General features: G+C 34.8%; 1 protein-coding gene across 1 annotated transcript in view; it reads right to left on the bottom strand.

The window, feature by feature from the left end:
- Nucleotides 1-1,658: 1,658 nt before the first annotated feature.
- Nucleotides 1,659-19,484, bottom strand: part of LOC141507782 (BBSome complex member BBS5) — a 33,092-nt gene continuing 15,266 nt past the window's right edge. The window contains exons 8-12 of the mRNA XM_074215765.1: nt 9,946-10,008; nt 8,347-8,481; nt 4,239-4,322; nt 2,921-2,944; nt 1,659-2,796 (exon numbers count right to left, since the gene is read on the bottom strand). Coding sequence (XP_074071866.1) covers nt 2,695-2,796; nt 2,921-2,944; nt 4,239-4,322; nt 8,347-8,481; nt 9,946-10,008 — 408 coding nt within the window. The 3' untranslated portion in view covers nt 1,659-2,694. The remainder of the gene's footprint in view (nt 2,797-2,920; nt 2,945-4,238; nt 4,323-8,346; nt 8,482-9,945; nt 10,009-19,484) is intronic.

Consider the following 19,484-nt stretch of genomic DNA (forward strand, 5'->3'; position numbering starts at 1 on the left):
GATGGCTAGTTTAGAAAGAAGGGTTGTTCTTGCAGCTGTTATATTCTGAAAGAAGCAACTGGAACTTTTTGTCACTAAGGAAACTGCTGTGAAACAAGATCTTTAAATTAAGTGGAAGGACAAAGTATATGAAGTATTGGTAAATAGGTATAAAAGAAAAGAAATTCTCTACAAACAGTGAAAGAATTATAAAAATGAGTCATTCTTCAAAAACATTTACCAGGAAAACTGGCCCTTTGAATTAATGATGCATCAGTCACAGGAGGATGAGATACGTCTGTGTCAGTCAGCTACTTTAAACTTTGATCTCATATAGTCGAAGGAATGTAACTTGAAGAAACATTTCTTAACAATTTCCCCACATGTTTCTAGCTAAAATAGGATAGTTTTTTCCTTCATAAGAAGGGAAATTATGATTCTTTAAGTATGAATTTTTTTTTTAGATTTTTGCAAGGCAATGGGGTTAAGTGGCTTGCCCAAGGCCACACAGCTAGGTAATTATTAATTGTCCTTGAAACTGTGTAGCAACACAATTACAAATATTGAAAATATTTTTATAAAATATTAAAAAGCTAAAAGAATTTCATTCATACACTTACAGAAACTTTACTCATTTGAAGATTATACTGAATAGTGATGATCACTTACACAATTTGAAAATCATTTTTCTGAAGCAAACAGCAATTTAGGGAAAAATATGAGACAATAAATGATTCAACTTTTTTAACTGCTACAAGGTAAAAATACTTTAAATAGCAGAGCACAATTTATATAGTAATTATGAAAATGTTTTGACTTTCTACATGTGCTGCATGATTAGATTTTCTAGGCTTTATTAAATTGATTATGCTTTACAAATATTGTAATTTCAAATTGTTTGAATTCTTACAAACCACAAACCATTAGATCAAAAATTTCTAAACTTTTAAGACCTCTACAAATGAATAAACAGTTTTCTTCTATTTTACATCATAATGAAGTCCATAGTGCTGTCAGCTGCTAAAACAACAGCTGAAAGGAGAGCTCATTAACTCTTTTCCATTTATAGACACTACTGAAGGTTTTATCTCACTATAAAACATATAACAGCTGCTTACTCCCTCCCTTTAAACAATAAATGAGTCATTTCTTGAGTCATGATAACACCTAACATTTGAAAGGTCTTAATGAGTCAGATGAAAATCCTATGATGTGATCCATTTGAGAGTAGGTCTTAAAACTCAGCAGTTTTTATAGTAGCTTCTTCTTTATGCATGACATATATCAAATACAATTCAATGACTAAGTTGAGGTTACTTTTTACAATGTTAGCAAGGGAAAAGGTATTACAGAATTTAGTTAAAAAACACAATGGTAAGCAATTTTCATAAAAATATACCTCTTGAGATTGACATTATTGCCCAATAAATTTAAAATTCTTAACATAAAATGTTTTCATAACTCTGTTAACCTTAAGGTATAGCTTGCACAAGATTTTTATCATTAAATGTGCCTCTAACTGGAAACTGAAAAATGAGCCCATAAACCATAATAAACATAAGCAAGGAGAATAAAATAGCAAAACGTTTTAAGAAAAATTAATGTCTATTGATATCTATTGATTAAATAATCAAAATAGTACTCAAAATTTCAAGTACATCAAGTTCTATAATTTTTTAATTTAATTTTATTAAAAAAGACCCCCCAAATTAGAGTAAAGATGGTACTAATTAATATTCAAGACGTTTATACTTGAAACTGTGTAGCAACACAATTAAAGCTGGTTGAAAAGGACAATAGAGTTCATTTAGCAGATGAGCAAACCAAGGCCCAGGAGGCAAGGGAATTGCTCAAGCAGGTATTAAATAGAAGATCTTAAGTCAGGCCACTGAACCCAAAGGCTTGGGAGAAGGTGTTGAGTCCCTGTTTGGGCACCAATATGTTGAGTCCCTTTCTGGACTCTCTCAATCTAGACAAGGAAGACAAGTTTCTCCCTATACATCAAGGTCTCCAAGGTCTCCATTTATTGAACCAAATACCAATGTTTAAATATCTCCCCAGTCTCTAATCCACTCCCACTCCCATGGCATTTAGTAAAATAAGACTCTGGTGCTCAAGGACACCAGGTGAAGATGATTTACAGTGCTCCCATACACAATAGTCCCTAACAAGAAGGAAGTGAGGTTTGTGACTTTGTACAGCCTTCCGCCACTTAAATCCAATTCACCTGCAGGTCTAGGTAGACTGAAGGATAAATAAACAACAACCACCACAACAACAACACTGAGATTCAAAGCCAGATTCTCTTAACTTAAAAGAAGTACTCTTTCCATTTCAGTATACTATTTGTCTTACCCTAAGTTGTGATATGTTCATCTCTGATCAATGAGTGTTCCTTTCCTATTCACCTAAATAATATTTGCAAAACATTAAAAAGTGCTATACAAATACTCTTTATTAAATACAATCAAATACAGTCATTTTATGTCAGCAAACTCATTAATGTACAAGATTAAAATGCTAGGTTCAATAAATAAATTCAACTAACTAACAGAATTGTTACAATTTTAGTATGGATAAGGCAACTGGCAATAACATTTTAGGTAAATACATTAAAATTATTACTTTACATAAGAGTATTCAATGTGTTATACCAGACCACTAGTATCTTCAATCTTAAAGTATCTTTAAATAGTGCTGTAGCTCAAATCAAGGTCAACTCATTACTTCCCAAAGTCCCTGTAGGGTGAATCCATCCTTCAATTTTTCTATTGCAAGCCCCAGTTCTTCTGAAAATACAGGTTCACGATCTTGTTGCTTTTTGACAGTTACGATGAGAAAAGAGCATAGGCAAGGAAGAGGAATAAACAAAAGATTGTATATAAGTTTGTGAATACTAAAGGATAATATACAATTTTTATAATTAAGTAAATAGCCTTACCTTATTGCCATCAGCAAAGTAAGCCTATGAGAAAAAGAAATCTATTAAATTTCACAATTTAACAGATTATCAAGATTAAATGGGTTCAATGGTCTAAAGAAGCAATTTTCAGACTGATTCTATAACTAATTGAATTTTACATTTTTCCCTTATATCTCTTTTTTAAATTCATTGTAAGAGAATTCATCTGATGTTAATATTTTATGTAAGGTATAAAATTATTTTTCTGTCAGCTTTAACTAAATCTATGACTTAATTACTACTCCATTAAGATTCTACTCTGCTGCCTCCCTCAAATATAGGATAAGTTTTCAAAGACCATGTCAATGTATTGAAAGCTCTGGAAGGTCTTTTCAGATCAGGAAGACAACAAGCATGGGTCAAATGACAAGTCAATCTATCTTCCAAGGGCCAGACTAACGTAGTGAACGAAGCCTCATTACCAGAGAGGGTTGATCACTCATTAAACCACCTACTCAGGTAGTATCATAATCTGGGTTAGTAGGGCAAACACACATCCAAATGTGTATAATGAATTAACTACTAGTACTATTTTTCTTTAAAAAGATTAAATTAGTAACTTACAATAAACCCATCAGTTACCCATGTGGCAAAAATCATTAACATGATCTATCAGAAAATATTTTCTCTAAATAAGATTTGGCATAGCAACTGCTTCAAATTTTTTCTGCCTTCCTTACTACCTATCAATGAGATATTCTGGCTTTTAAAAACCACCTCTTCTTCTTAAGTATTTAATTTAAGCAGTGTTTATTAGAATTCCCTGTAGTAAGCAACACAGCAGGAAAATTTCTCAATTTTTTTTTTACCAAACAATACCAGTTTGAAAACTGGATATATACCTACTAAATTAATGAGAAACAATCAAAAGAAGTCAGAAGAATGAATCTCTGCAGAAGTTTTTATTTCACTAGTAAAAAAAAATTGTTGTTAATTATTGTATGGATTTTGGGTGAATGGCACTGCAAATGAGATAATGAAATATGTAAATTTGGAATAAACTTATCATCTTTAGTATCTCTAATAGTCTAAAACCTTAAGAAACTTTTTACTTGTCTGAAATTATCTGAATGTTTGTGCTACCATTTAAAAAACTTAAGATATTCTTAAGACAATACACATATACTTAAAAATTTTGTGCCTAAGATATCTTCATTCTCAGATGGCCCAAATCTAAGGTATTTAATAAAATACTCATACTTACTCATACTCATGCTGACTCATACTTTACTTGATTAGTTAAATCACAGAGATGAAAAATTATAGCACTTCAATGGATTTCACTAAGGATGCTTACCACAAAAGCATCAGTGTGTTCATCAGATTCAATTTCCACATCATCTTGAATTTGTGCAACTGTTAACTCTTCAAGTGGCTGAGGCTGTAAAATAAGGCACTGTAAATTTGGCTGCTGAGAAAAGTAGGCTGATCAGATATATCAAAGTTGTATTAACAATTTAACAACTTTCATTAGGAAAATATGATTTGAGAATTTTCTTCAATAATAGTAACTATTACTGCCTTACGAAAATCTATTTGAACTGCATTCTTCTATTAAACAACCATTTTCAATTATAAATCAGGTTTTTTTATTGATTTTTTTTAAGTTTTTGCAAGGCAATGGGGTTAAATGGCTTGCCCAAGGCCACACACAGGTAATTATTAAGTGTCTGAGGCCAGATTTGAACTCCAGGGTTGGTGCTCTATCCACTGCACCACCCAGCTGACCCTTATAAATCAGTTTTAATATTAATAGGAAGCATGTATATTTAAGTTGAAATTTAGGTTTCAAAAATAAATTAAATCAATATCAAATGATTTCAGCTGGCCAATATTACACACTGCAAATACTACACTTAGAGAATTAAGGAAATTAGTAAATGTATTTGTGATCACTTTTTTCACATACTGAGTTTTTTGAATAGTATAAAGTATTAATTTCTTCTCCAAGTAGCAATTAAACAGAATCAGCATTTTTGAAATATTTAAAAAAGATTATGGGGGAATATTTTAAAGTTGTTATTATTTCTTTTAAAAAGTATTATTGAGTATCAGTGAGGAACATGATATAAAGGAACTTAAAATAGGAGAGATAAGATTTGTATAGAAATAATTATCAGACAACAAACAAATAATTACAACAGAAGGAGAAACAAAAACTAAGAACCATAGGATTCAAAGTGGAAGATTACCAATAATGTCCAGGTAATGATGAGGCAAAGCTTCAAAAAAGAGGAAATACTAAAGCAGTGCCTGTTCGAGAGGTGAAGACTTGGGTAGGGGTTATTCCGGGTGGAATGATGACTTGAGTCAAGACAAAGATAAACAAGTTAAACTTACAGAATGGCAAGTAATACAATTTTGTAGGATTCTGTTGCACTACAAGATTTAGGTGATTGATTCACAGTATGTAAGGTTAGAAAAGCAAGTTGAAGCTTTATTGTCTTGTACCTTAAATACCAGCTATGGGTTTTGGAATTTATTTAATGGACAGGGAAGAATTGCTGACAGTTTTAAAATAGGAAAATTATTTGAAAAAAAATAGTGCTTATTGTATGGTTTTTTGATGAATGGCACTGCAAATGAGACAATGAAATATATAATTTTGGAATAAACTTATCATCCAAGAGAAGGAAAATAAGGATAACAGACTACTTCAAAGAGTCCAAATGTGAGAAACAAGGGCCTGAAATGGGGACTGACAGTAAGAAAAGAAAGGAAGGTATAGATTTTAGAGGCAAATGAAAGAAAAATTGATAGACCTTGGTGACTAAATGAAGGTCAGGAATGAGGAAAGGAGAGAGAACAGTAAGATTACATATGTGATGAGAATAGTGGTACAATTAACAGAAATAAGAAAACTTAGGAGGAAGAGCTAGTCTGGGGTTAGAAAGAAGAAGAATTCAGTTTAAATGATTTTTTTTTGAGATGTTGGTGGAAAAAATCCTATATATATATATTAGAAATGGGGGAATGGTGACTCAGTAAATTGTTAAGGATAAAGATTTGATACTAGTCTACCTAGAGGTGATATTTGAAGCTTCAAGTAAGATCACTAAGGAAGCCTGTCTAAAGAAGAGGGCCATACCTGAGAAGTAGAAGAAAGAGGAGGAACAATCAAGGGAAATGGAGATAAATTGTTCAGAGATGTAAGAGGAGAAGCAGAATAGTCCAATGACAAGGCATAAGAGGTTTTTTTTTTTTTGGTACTTCAATCATTGCATATATATATATATATATATATATATATATATATACACACACACACATACATATATATCACATTTTTATAATGAATTATAGTTATATTATTTTCCCTTCTAAATTTTATGCTATTTTAAAATTTAAGTCCAATATAATTCATTTTTAAATCTGACAATGTCTAGTACATTAGAAGATGTTCAATAAAAGTTTGCTGAATGAACATAAGGAAGAGGTAGCTCAAAACTACTGAATGCTGCAGAGCTCAAGAATGAAGCCTAACAAAAAAAAAAAAAGAAAGGATTTGAAGATTGTAAAGTTCCTAGGAATCATAAAGAGAAATTTCAGTGGAATGACAGGGAGAGAAGTCATATCACAGAGGATTAATATATGAGTGGGTTTGTTTTTTTGTATGTTTAGTGAGAAAGTGGAAGAAGTAGGAAAAAAGACTTCTCTTGAGAGGTCTAGACGTAAGAAAGATAAAAAAGCATCAGTAAATACTACAGTTGAGTAAAGGTGTATATTTATATTTTAAACAGGGGAGAACTGTTCTCTATTGGAAGAAAAACTGAGCTAGTGGGAAAGAAGTTTGAAGAAATAAGAGAGAAAAGAATTTAGGAAGTAAAGTCCCAGAGAAAGTGGGAAGAAACAGAAGCAAGAATACACTTAGTTTTGTTTAGAATAGAAGGACTACCTCTCTTCATCTTATGAGGGAATGAGATGGTGAATGAATACACAGAAACCTGAGGGGAAGAGAATGAAAAAAAGAATGAAGGAATTAGTATTGTCTGGCCTGCATACTCTCAGTAAAGTAGAAGGTAGAAATCATCTGCTCTGAGTAGAAGATAAACAGGGGATTCAGAGATTTAGGAGGAAGGAGAAAGTTTGGAAATATGTAGAATCTAAAAGAAAGTCAAGAGATGAACTAAAAATGTTGCTGTTCAACAGTGAGGGTCCAATATTAGAAGAGGAAAGGCCACTGGAGATCAAGTGCAACTTCCTCATATTAGAGATGAGGCAGCTGAGATCCCAGGGAGGTGAAAATACGTGCTAAAAGCCTAACAAATCAGTTTAAAGAGTGGGATCAGAACCTGATGTTTGGCTCTCAGGCCAGCTCTCCTACTGCTAGACTGTGCCTCCTCAGAGAGCATGGATCTGTGGTTGACCTGGTCCATACAGCTTCATGACTCCATTCATGCTCAGCAAATGGAGAGGAGAAGCGGAGAAAATGGAAGCAGTGATAGATGATGCAATGTTAAGAATTTTCACATTAAGTATAATGGAAGGAAGGAAACAAGTATATATTAAGTGCCAATGATGTCAGGAACTGAGGTAAATGCTTTAGAGGTATTATCTTAGGAGGTATGTACCTTTGTTATTCTCATTTAACTATTGAGAAAACTCAGGTAGATTGTCTACAGGTTAAGTAACTTGTCCAGAGTCACAAAGCTAGTGAATGTCATGTGGATGAAGAACAGGGATCATGATGGAAATGGCCATGTATGAGTCCAAGATAGGTATAGATGTAAGTGAAAATAGGAAAGAGCTAATGAACTTGGGAAATAGAGGATCATCAAAGAAATAGAGGTTAGGATGAAGGTAGAGAGAAGGTTCAGTGGGGACAGGACATGGAAATGAAAGAACAACCCTGGCAGAGTAGTTCTAATGATGAGACTGACCACTGCTGATGGATGGCTTAAGAAGAGCAGAGATGGGGGCAGCTAGGTAGTGCAGTAAGATATCAAGGTTCCCCTCCCCTTCTCTTATACAAGGAAAGTGTCAAAAAAAAATGCTCTCACTGGAGAGGCCTGTGGAGTACAAAGCTACTTTCACTTAAGCTAAGGTGACAGAAGTTAAGTGACCATTAAAAAATAGAGTATCTTGGACATTGCCCCACAACAGAGCAAGCATTCCACCAGGCATATTGGAAGTGAAGTATGGTAGGCAACAAATTAGGGTAGGGATGAAGTGTGACTGAGTTGAATAGGAATGTCAGGACAAGAAGGGATAAAAATGAAGGAGAAAATAAGGATAAAAAAAATCAGACCATATGCTTGTGTTATTAGTAGAGGAAGAAAAGTGCTAGGCAGACAGAATCCATGAATTTTTTGTATGCAATATTCTAATCTTTTCTATTTATTTGAATATAATAGCCTTTTATAACAATATGGCAAACTAATTACTTAATAAACTAAAGAAATTACCTTTTCTTCCATCTCATAATCCACTCCAAATATAGGACTGGCAGAATAGACTCTGTGAAGTGAATTTATTTCCTTTACTGACTCCTGTAGTTTTTCCATAGGATCTATTTTGAAACCAAGAACATATCCTCCACTCTACAAGAAATAATAATTTTAAGAGCCTGAAAAAATATTTTTATCACATAAAGAAATTATGCTTAATCTCCACATATATCCTTGATCTCCAGGGAATAATTCCCACACCAGGTCAACCTATACTCTGGCTTCCTCATTCCTTTCTCTCAGAGCCCTGAGACCCCATGCTTGATTGTTAAGTTTTTTCCTTTTTTTTTGATGTTGGGGGCCACTATTTGATCAGTTCCAAGCCAAGCAAGCACCATGTGAGTATTTTCCACTTTTCTCTTCCAACTTCAGCTCCCCCCATATATTCTCCTCTCTTAGAACAGAAACTCCTTGAGGGCAGGGACTGTTTTTACTTGCTTTATTGTATCCCCCAGCCTGGTACACTATTAAGAATTTTAAAATGCTTTCTAATTTTTCCATGATTTAGTTATTATGATGCATAGCAGATTGTAATGGTCAAAGGAGTCAACTTTTCATTGAGTTATTTATTGGGAATAATAATAGACTTTTAAAAGGAGACAGGTATTAGCTTTGCTTGAGATTAGTTCTTTAAAATGATATAGGAGACTTGATTATGACAGATCACTGGGAGAAATGGTATAATATCTCCTGTTTTAGCTATAAAAAATTGAAAATAGAGAAATGGATAGCCTTTCATGGGTCTCAGTGTAGAGAGGAAATACAGGATGTGTGTGTGTGTGTGTGTGTGTGTGTGTGTGTGTGTGTGTGTGTATATGTTCATGTCAATTGTATACAATTCTACATGACTTCATTTAGGAATTTTCTTAGCAAAGAAGCTGGAGTAATTTGTCTTTTCCTTCTCCAGTTTGTTTTACAGAAGAGAAAACTGTGGCAAACAGGGATAAGTGACTTGTCATATAGCAAATGTCTGAGACTCAATTTTTTTTTTTTTTTTTAGGTTTTTGCAAGGCAAATGGGGTTAAGTGGCTTGCCCAAGGCCACACAGCTAGGTAATTATTAAGTGTCTGAGACAGGATTTGAACCCAGGTACTCCTGACTCCAAGGCTGGTGCTTTATCCACTACGCCACCTAGCCGCCCCTGAGACTCAATTTGAACTCAAAAACATGAGTGTTCCTGACTCCAGGTCCATCATTCAATGCAGTGTGCCACCTACCTAGCCAAATAATTATTTTACTTTAATGAATCTCTACTGTTAACATTGGGATATAGTATAAAGTATAAAGGTTTGTACAATGAGAGATAATAAAAACATTTAACTAAAAAAAAGATCTACCCACATAAAATTTTCTTAACCTAACAAGTATTATTGTTTTTTTCTGGTAACATCTAAAGACTTCAATCTTCCTATGTACCTTTAAACATTTAGTTAAATCCCTTCCTTACTTGTTCTCCCCATTAGGAATACAATCATATTTATTGATAATTTCTCAGACCTAGGCTGTCACTGAGATCTTGTACTTATTAAAAAAGTGTAAAAACATTAAATATCTTACCTGTTGAGAGCACTCTATAACAAGTGCTAACCCAAACTTTGAATCTCTGACCTTTATAGAACGCTAGTTACAAAATGAAAAGGAAACAAAAATGTATTTTAGATTATTTGGTGATAAAGACTATTTACCATTTAGTTCACTTATATTATTAGGTTTTTGATTCCATTTTTCTCTTGGTAAATAATAACTACAACACAATAAATAGAACCATCAACATCTAACAGATAAAAAAAAAAATTTCTCCCTGTATTACTCCACCATGGAAACCAATTAACACACCACTACCAATGATGAAACAAAATTTTCAAATGAACAAAGTAAGAGACTGAAATAGAAATGTACAAAATGTTTCTGGCTGTATCATGCTTTGGTACCAGGCAACTTTAAAAAATGAGTTAGGGACCAGTGATTTGTGAGCACTTTAGGTCCATTCCCTTTTGGGGGCTTCTTTGGCAGATGTGGTCCAAATGGATATGCACTTTCTCCTCTCCACTAACTGAACCCCTCTTCTTACCATCTGAAAGAGCATTACCTACAGGAGATCCTTGTGGTTACTTAAAAGGCTACTGTGTGGTGTTAGAATTAAATGGCTCTAGATGACTGATCTACAGTTCATGAGTAGAGGTTACAGGAAGCACATCAGACTTCTGCATTGTATTCTGGTATTCTTCTGTTTCTCAACCTAGCATAGTATCCAGCATATAGTAAGTGTTCAATAAATGCTTTATTTCTCCAAGTAGCTTTCTCTGATCAGTTCAGATGAAAGTGAGCTTCAAGTGCCCTGAACCTCTTCCTCCCACTTACTTCCCCTATCCCTTCCTTTGTTTCTTACTTCTTCCTTCCTTATTCTACTGCTTTACCTCTCTTAACTTTCTTCTGTTCAGATTAAAACATGTTAAAACCACTTCTAGGCTTTGTCATACTTAACTTCCTCTCTAATCCTTGATGATATTAGTGTTCTGAAACAATACTTGTATTAACTTCCTACAGAATGAAAATACTTTAAACTTTTTCAGTTCCTTCCATTTGATGGTTTGTATTTACTCTTTTATTAGATTTTATTTTTTGACTCCTGTGTTTGTATAACAAGGTCTCTACTCAATTATAGTCTTCGTATCAAGAATGCCTGAAAATCTGTATTTTGTTAGAAGCCCATTCCAACTCTGCCCCATCCTCTCCCCGCAACATATACTTTCCATACTTTTGCCACATTGTTTATTCTTATATGGAAACATATTAAAAGTCTTTTTTTAGTAAAACAGAAAATATTAAGAAATAATGTATTCCTGGGACACTAATGCATTGTTGGTGGAGTTGTGAAATGAGCCAATATTTCTGGAGAGTAATTTGAAATTATGCCCAAAGGGCCATAAAACTGCATACCCTTTGATCCAGCAAGACACTACTGGATCTGTACCCCAAAGAGATCACAAAAAAGGGGTAAAGATTCCATGTGTGCAAAAATATTCATAGCAGCTCTTTCCATGGTGGCAAAGAATTAGAAATTGAGCAGATGCCCATCAGTTGGGGTATAGCTGAATAAATTATATTTTTTTTGAATGTGATGGAACACTATTGTTCTATAAGAAATCATGAGCAATGGGACTTTTAAAAAAAAACCTGGAAAGACAAATTGATACTGAGTGAAATGAGCAGAACCAGAAAAACATTATACACACTAATAAACAACATTGGGTGATGATTGTATGGACTCATTCCTTTCAGCAGTACAATAATCAAAGATAATTCTAAAAGACTTGTGATAGAAAATACCATCCATATTCAGAGAAGGAATTGTGGAATTTAATAGCAGACCAAAGTTACTATCTTTAATTTTTAAAAGTTGTTTTATGTATTATGTCTTTTTTCTCTCTAATTTTTTCTTCCATTTGGATTGGATTCTACTCTCATGATTAATATGGATCTATATTTAGCATACTTATACATGTAGAGCCTATATTAGATTGCTTTCTGAAAAAAAAAGCTGCCCCCCTAAGTTTCTGAAAAGAAAGGGTTGGAGAGAAGATGGAAGAGAAAGGAGAAAAATGTAAAACTCAAAACAGTGCAAAAAAAAAAAGAGTGGTGAAAACTACCATTGCCTGTAGTTGGAAAAAGAAATAAATTAAAATATTTAAATTAAAAAAAAGAAATAATGTTTTCTGCAGCCTTGGACAAAAAGTCAAGATTTTTTTTAGGAAAATAATATCATTGCCTTTCCCTTGCCTGAATTCAATGAGATTATAATTCAATTAAAGGTAGTCTTCAGTTTCCCTTCCCCTGAAGCTATCTGGGCTAAAAATACAACCTTCTCCATAGAGAAAAGTTATAGATTTTATCTCTGCATGGAGTTCCATTGATTCTGGGAGAGGAGTTGTCCAAAAAAGAATGGGAGGATGTTTTTGCTACTGTACTATTTTCTTAGCTCATTAATTCTGAGTCATTATACTAGACTACATTTTTAACATACTGTTAGCTTCCTTTGTTCAAAATTCCTATGAATGCTAACTAAAATTGCTTGGTGCAAAAAGCCATGTCAGAAGGCATAAGGGACCTAGGGTAATTTGTCCATCTTTCTCTAAATCAGAAAATGTTTAGTTATTAGATTATTGTTAAATAAAACTGTTTACTAAAATAATTGTAACCAAAATAACAGAGTAAGCTATTAATATTTTTTCTTTGAAACTTGGTTGTGAGCCTAGATCATCTACTTTTTAGAATATTACATTCCAAGTTTCTTTTTTTTTTAATTTATTTAAGGCAATAGTGTTAAAAATTACTTGTCCCGGGGAGCTAGATGGCGCAGTGGATAGAACACCGGCCTTGGAGTCAGGAGTACCTAGGTTCAAATCCAACCTCAGACACTTAATAATTACCTAGCTGTGTGGCCTTGGGCAAGTCACAACCCCACTGCCTTGAAAAATCTAAAAAAAAATGACTTGCCCAACAATTTTGGGGTATCTGTGATGGAGAATACTATCTGTATCCAGAGAAAGAACTGTAGGGGCAGCTAGGTGGTGTAGTAGATAGAGCAGCAGCCCTGGAGTCAGGAGTACCTGAGTTCCAATGTGACTTCAGACACATAATAATTACCTAGCTGTGTGGCCTTGGGAAAGCCACTTAACCCCATTGCCTTGGAAAAACAAACAGAAAGAATTGTGGTGTTTGAACAAAGACCAAATACTATTACCTTTAATTAAAAAAAAAAACTGTTATCTTATTATGTAATCTTGCTATCTTTGTTTCTTCTTAAGGATGATTTCTCTCTCTCTCAACACATTCAATTTAGATCAATGTATAGCATGGAAACAATGTAAAGACTAACATACTGCCTTCTGTGGGAGGAGTGGGGGGAGGAGGGAAGCAAGATTAGGGGAAAATTCAAAATAAATAAAATCTTTAACTTTTTTTTTTAAAAAAATGACTTGTCCAAAGTTGCAGTTAGGAAATTATTAAGTGTTTGAGTTCAAATTTGAACTGGGGTCCTCCTGACTCCAGGGCCAGTGATCTATCTATTACCTAGCTGCAACCCCCTCCCCCCAAGTTTCTTAATACTGGTAGCTGCTAAATGTGTGATCCTGACTATGGTTCCTTGGAATTTGAAATCTTTCTGGCTACATATCATATGTTCCTTTTCTGGACCTGGAATCTATGGATTTTGGCTATGTTGTTTCTGGAAAATTTAAATTTAGAGTTTCTTTTGGGGGGGTGACGACGTCTCTATATGTTTACTCTAACCCTGGACTGTAATAGATGTGGAAAGCTTTCTATTGTAATTTCTTAAAATGTGATATCTAGATTTTTTTTTTGTCATGGCTTTCATATAGTGCAATAATTCTTAAATATTTCTTCTTGATCTCTTTTCCAGGTTACTTGTTTTTGATATGATATATGCTGTTTTCTTTTGTATTTTTAATCTTTTGATTTTTGTTTTTAACATTTCTCATTGTTTCAGTCATTAACTTCTGTTTGGTCTGTTCAATTTTTCAATGAGTCTGTTAACTTGATAAGGCTTTCTATCTCTTACACTAAACTGTTAATTCTTCTTCCCTATCCTTCAAAATTCTTGTTTCCTTTCCAGTTTTTTCCTCTAGCATTCTCATTTTATTTACAAAATCATTTGTTAATACTTGCTTCATATCTTCTAGGAATCTAGTTGACCTTATGTCCACACTGTTCTCCTTTGAGGTTTTGAATGTGGATGCTTTTGATTCACCCTCTTTTATGTTTTGGATGTTCCTGACAACAGAAGCATTTTTTATTGAGGGGGTCTTACATTATTTAACTCATTCTTCTAACATTACTTTTCTTTTTTTTATTTATTTTTATTAAAGATATTATTTGAGTTTTACAATTTCCTCTGCAATCTTGCTTCCCCCCCCCCACCCCGGAAAGCACTGTCAATCTTTACTTTGTTTCCATGTTGTACCTTGATCCAAATTGGGTGTGATGAGAGAGAAATCATATCCGTAAAGAAGAGAAGTCTAAGAGGTAACAAGATCAGACAATAAGATATGTTTTTTTACAAATTAAAGGGAATAGTCTTTGCACTTTGTCCAAACTCCACAGCTCCTTATCTGGATACAGATGGCACTCTCCTTTGCAGACAGCCCAAAATTGTTCCTGATTGTTGCACTGATGGAATGAGCAAGTCCTTCAAGGTTGAACATCACTTCCATGTTGCTGTTAGGGTGTACAGTGTTTTTTCTGGTTCTGCTCATCTCACTCAGCATCAGTTCATGCAAATCCCTCCAGGCTTCCCTGAAATCCTGGCCCTCCTGGTTTCTAATAGAACAATAGTGTTCCATGACATACATATACCACAGTTTGCTAAGCCATTCCCCAATTGAAGGACTTTTACTTGATTTCCAATTCTTTGCCACCACAAACAGGGCTGCTATAAATATTTTTGTACAAGTAATGTTTTTACCCTTTTTCATCATCTCTTCAGGGTATAGACCCAGTAGTGGTATTGCTGGGTCAAAGGGTATGCACATTTTTGTTGCCCTTTGGGAGTAGTTACAAATAGCTCTCCAGAAGGGTTGGATGAGTTCACAGCTCCACCAAGTGTAATAGTGTCCCAGATTTCCCACAACCCTTCCAACAATGATCATTATCCTTCCTGGTCATATTGGCCAATCTGAGAGGTGTGAGGTGGTACCTCAGAGAAGCTTTGATTTGCATTTCTCTAATAAGTAATGATTTAGAGCAATTTTTCATATGGCTATGGATTGCTTTGATCTCCTCATCTGTAAATTGCCTTTGCATATCCTTTGACCATTTGTCAATTGGGGATGGCTTTTTGTTTTAAAAATATGACTCAGAAATGAGTCCTTTGTCAGAATCATTACTTGTAAAGATTGTTTCCCAATTTACTACATTTCTTTTGATCTTGGTTACAGTGGTTTTATCTGTGCAAAAGCTTTTTAATTTAATGTAACTGAAACCATCTAATTGGTTTTTGGTGATGTTCTCCAACTCTTCCTTAGTCATAAACTGCTCCCCTTTCCATAGACCTGACAGGTAAAGTAGTCCTTGATCTTCTAGTTTGCTTATAGTATTGTTTTTTTATGTCTAAATCCTGTATCCATTTGGATCTTACCTTGGTAAAGGGTGTGAGGTGTTGGTCTAATCTAAGTTTCTTCCATACTAACTTCCAATTATCCCAGCAATTTTTATCAAAGAGGGAGTTTTTATCCCAATGGCTGGACTCTGGGTTTATTAAACAGCAGATTACTATAATCATCTCCTACTTTTAGACCTAGTCTATTCCACTGGTCCACCACTCTATTTCTTAGCCAATACCAAACAGTTTTGATGACTGATGCTTTATAATATAATTTTAGATCAGGTAGGGCTAAGCCAACTTCTTTTGCACTTTTTTTTATTAAGCTCCTGGAAATTCTTGACTTTTTATTTTTCCATATGAATTTACTTACAATTTTTTCTAACTCATTAAAGTAATTTTTTAGAATTTTGATTGGTAGGGCACTAAACAGATAGTTTAGTTTTGGTAGAATTGTCATTTTTATTATATTAGCTCTACCTATCCATGAGCAGCTGATATTTGCCCAGTTATTTAAATCTGATTTAATTTGTGTGAGAAGTGTTTTATAATTGTTTTCAAAAAGATTCTGACTCTGTCTTGGCAAATAGACTCCCAAATATTTTATATTGTCTGAGGTTACTTTGAATGGGATTTCTCTTTCTAGCTCTTCCTGCTGTATCTTGCTAGACATATATAGAAAAGTTGAGGATTTGTGAGGGTTTATTTTATAACCTGCAACTTTGCTAAAATTGCTAATTGTTTCCAGTAGTTTTTTGGATGATTTCTTGGGATTCTCTAGGTAGACCATCATGTCATCTGCGAAGAGTGAGAGTTTTGTCTCTTCCTTCAATTTCTTTTTCTTCTCTAATTGCTGATGCTAACATTTCTAATACAATATTGAATAGTAGTGATGATAATAGGCACCCTTGTTTCACCCTTGATCTTATTGGGAATGCCTCTAGCCTCTCCCCATTGAATATAATGCTTGTTGATGGTTTCAGATAGATACTGCTAATTATTTTAAGGAACCTAACATTATTTTTCAAACTGCAATTAGGGCCAGACTCAGCACACTTGTGGAGGGAATTTCTGGGTCTTGTTTGGTTCTGATATATAATCTTTGGGGTCCTACTACTTTTTCTGAATACTGAATACTATGTTCTCATAGGGTCTTGGGACCACTTAGCCTTCTGTGGGGACCTGAAAGTCTTCTATGACCCAAAACAGTATGATTTAGGGAGAAGTATGATACTGCCATCTTGCTATGCAAGCCCCTGATCTTGGTTTGGGACTAGGCAATACAACTATGAGTTTTTGCAAGGCAATGGGATTAAGTGGCTTGCCCAAGGCCACACAGCTAGGTAATTATTAAGTGTCTGAGACATGAACTCAAGATATTCCTGACTCCAAGGCTGGTGCTCTATCTACCATGCTACCTAGCCACCCCCCATCTTTACTGGTTTTAAGTAATGAGTCTTTTGTTTTGTTTTATTTTTGCAAGGCAATGGGGTTAAGTGACTTGCTCAAGGACACACTGCTAAATAAGTGTTGGAGATTGGATTTGAATTCAGGTCCTCTTAATTCCAGGGCCAGGACTTTATCCACTACACCACCTGTGAGCTGCCCCCTTGATTATAAGTCTTAAACATCTCACTTTTGAAGTTCTTTTGGCAAAACAGTCAACAAGCAATATTATGGGCCAAGGCAGTCTACCAAGATACAAAAAGACAAAAAAGTAGTTCTATTCTCAGAATGCATAGTCTAATGGGGGGATAACCTGCAAACAACTATGTAAAAACAAAATATATATAGGATAACTAATCAGCAGAGGGAAAGCACTAACATTCAGTAGGAAAGCCTTCTTAAAGAAGGTGAAATTTTAATTGAGATTGTTTTATTATATTTATTTTATTTTTGTACAAATGATTTTTTTATATACATTACTAAAATATTCTTGTTTAGGAGTAAACATAATACCCCCTCCCCCCAAAAATAGACCCTCATGAGCAATAAAGTGGAAAAAATTAAAATTAAAAAATAATAATAATAATAGGGACAGCTAGGTGGTGCAGCTCCTGGAGTCAGGAGCACCTGAGCTCAAATCCAGCCCCAGACACCCAACAATCACCCAGCTGTGTGACACTGGGCAAGCCACTCCAACCCCACTGCTCCACAAAAACCGTAAAATAATAATAATAATAATAATAATAATAACAGTAATAATAATAGGGGCGGCCAGGTGGCACAGTGGCACTAGCCCTGGAGCCAGGAGCCACCTGGGTTCAAATCTGGTATCAGACACCCAACAATCATCCAGCTGTGCGGCCCTGGGCAAGCCATCCAACCCCATTTGCCCTGCAAACCCTACCCCCCAAAAATAATAATAAAAAATGTGCTTCAATCTGTGTTCTAACACCACCACTCTGTCACAGGTAGATCACATTCTTTATGATAAGTCCATCACAAAAGCTACTTCCTTATTTTTCCACTGTTGCCATTGCTGATCGCAACTCCCTCCATTCATACCTCCCTGCTACCATATACTATATTTTCTCTCTCCTTTCACTCTGTCTCTCTTCTTAAATGTGCTGTAGGGTAGCTAGTGGCACAGCAGACTGATCACCTGCCCTGGCGCTGGGGCCAAGAGGCCCCGAGCCCACATACCACCCCTAAGGCCCAGCAACCACCTAGCCCTGTGGTCCCAGACAGGCCATCCAATCCAGCCCCTTGCAAGAAGTAAAAAGAAAATGTGTTATATCTGACCACTCTCTCCCACAGTCCACTCTCCTCTATCACATCCCCCCCTTCCCCCGTCCCCTTCTCCTTACTCTAGATATCTATAGCCCATTGAGTATATATATACATATACACATATATATGTATATATGCTGCTTCCTCTCTGAGCCACCTCTGATGAAAGAAAAGGTTCCCTCATTCCCCCTCGCCTTCTCCCTTCCATATCATTGCAATAGCTCATTGTGATAAAAAAAAACTTATTATATGGAATATCTTAGCCTATTCCGCCTCTTCTTTCTCTTACTCCCATTACATTTCCCTTTTAGCCATTGACTCCCTTTTTACAATATATTATATCTTAAAATTCAGCTCTTTCCTGTGCTTCATCTATAAAAGCTCCTTCTACCTGCTCTATTAAATGAGAAGTTTCTTATGAGTATTATCAGTATCATTTTTCTATACAGGAATACATGTAGTTCATCATCATTAAGTCCCTCATATTTTACCTTTCTCTTCCACTCTCTATGCTTCCCCTGAGTCCTACATTTGAAGATAAAACTTTCTGTTTTAACAGGAACATTTGAAATTCCCCTGGTTCATTATTCAGTTTTGCTGGGTAGTTGATTCTCGGTTGCATTCTAAGCTCCTTTGCTTCTGGAGTATTATATTCCAAGACCTACGAGCCTTTAATGTAGTTGCTGCTAAGTCCTGTGTGATCCTGACTGCAGCTCCACAATATTTGAATTGTGTCCTTCTGGCTGCTTGTAATATTTTCTCTTTGACTTGGGAGTTCTAGAACTTGGCTGTAATATTACTGGGGGTTGTTCTGTTTGGATCTTTATCGGGGAGATCGGTAGATTCTCTTGGTTTCTACTTTGCCCTCTGCTTCTAGGATATTTGGACAATTTTCCTGTAGGAATTCTTTAAAAATGATGTCAAGGCTCTTTTCCTGATCATGGTATCCAAATAATTTTTAAATTATCTTTCCTAAATCTGTTTTCCAGATCAGTTGTTTTTTCAATGAGATGTTTCACATTTTCTTTTAATTTTTTCATTCTTTTGGTTTTGAAGTATTGTCTTGACTTCTCATAAAGTTAGCAGCTTCCTTTAGTTCCATTCTACATCTGAAGGATTTGTTTTCCTCAGAAAGCTTTCTTATCTCTTTTTCTATCTGGCCAATTCTGCTTTTTAAACCATTCTTCTCCTCAATAACTTTTTTTTTTTTTAGGTTTTTGCAAGGCAAATGGGGTTAAGTGGC

Source organism: Macrotis lagotis, chromosome 1 (genome assembly GCF_037893015.1).
Source record: "Macrotis lagotis isolate mMagLag1 chromosome 1, bilby.v1.9.chrom.fasta, whole genome shotgun sequence".
Taxonomy (NCBI): Eukaryota; Metazoa; Chordata; class Mammalia; order Peramelemorphia; family Peramelidae; genus Macrotis; species Macrotis lagotis.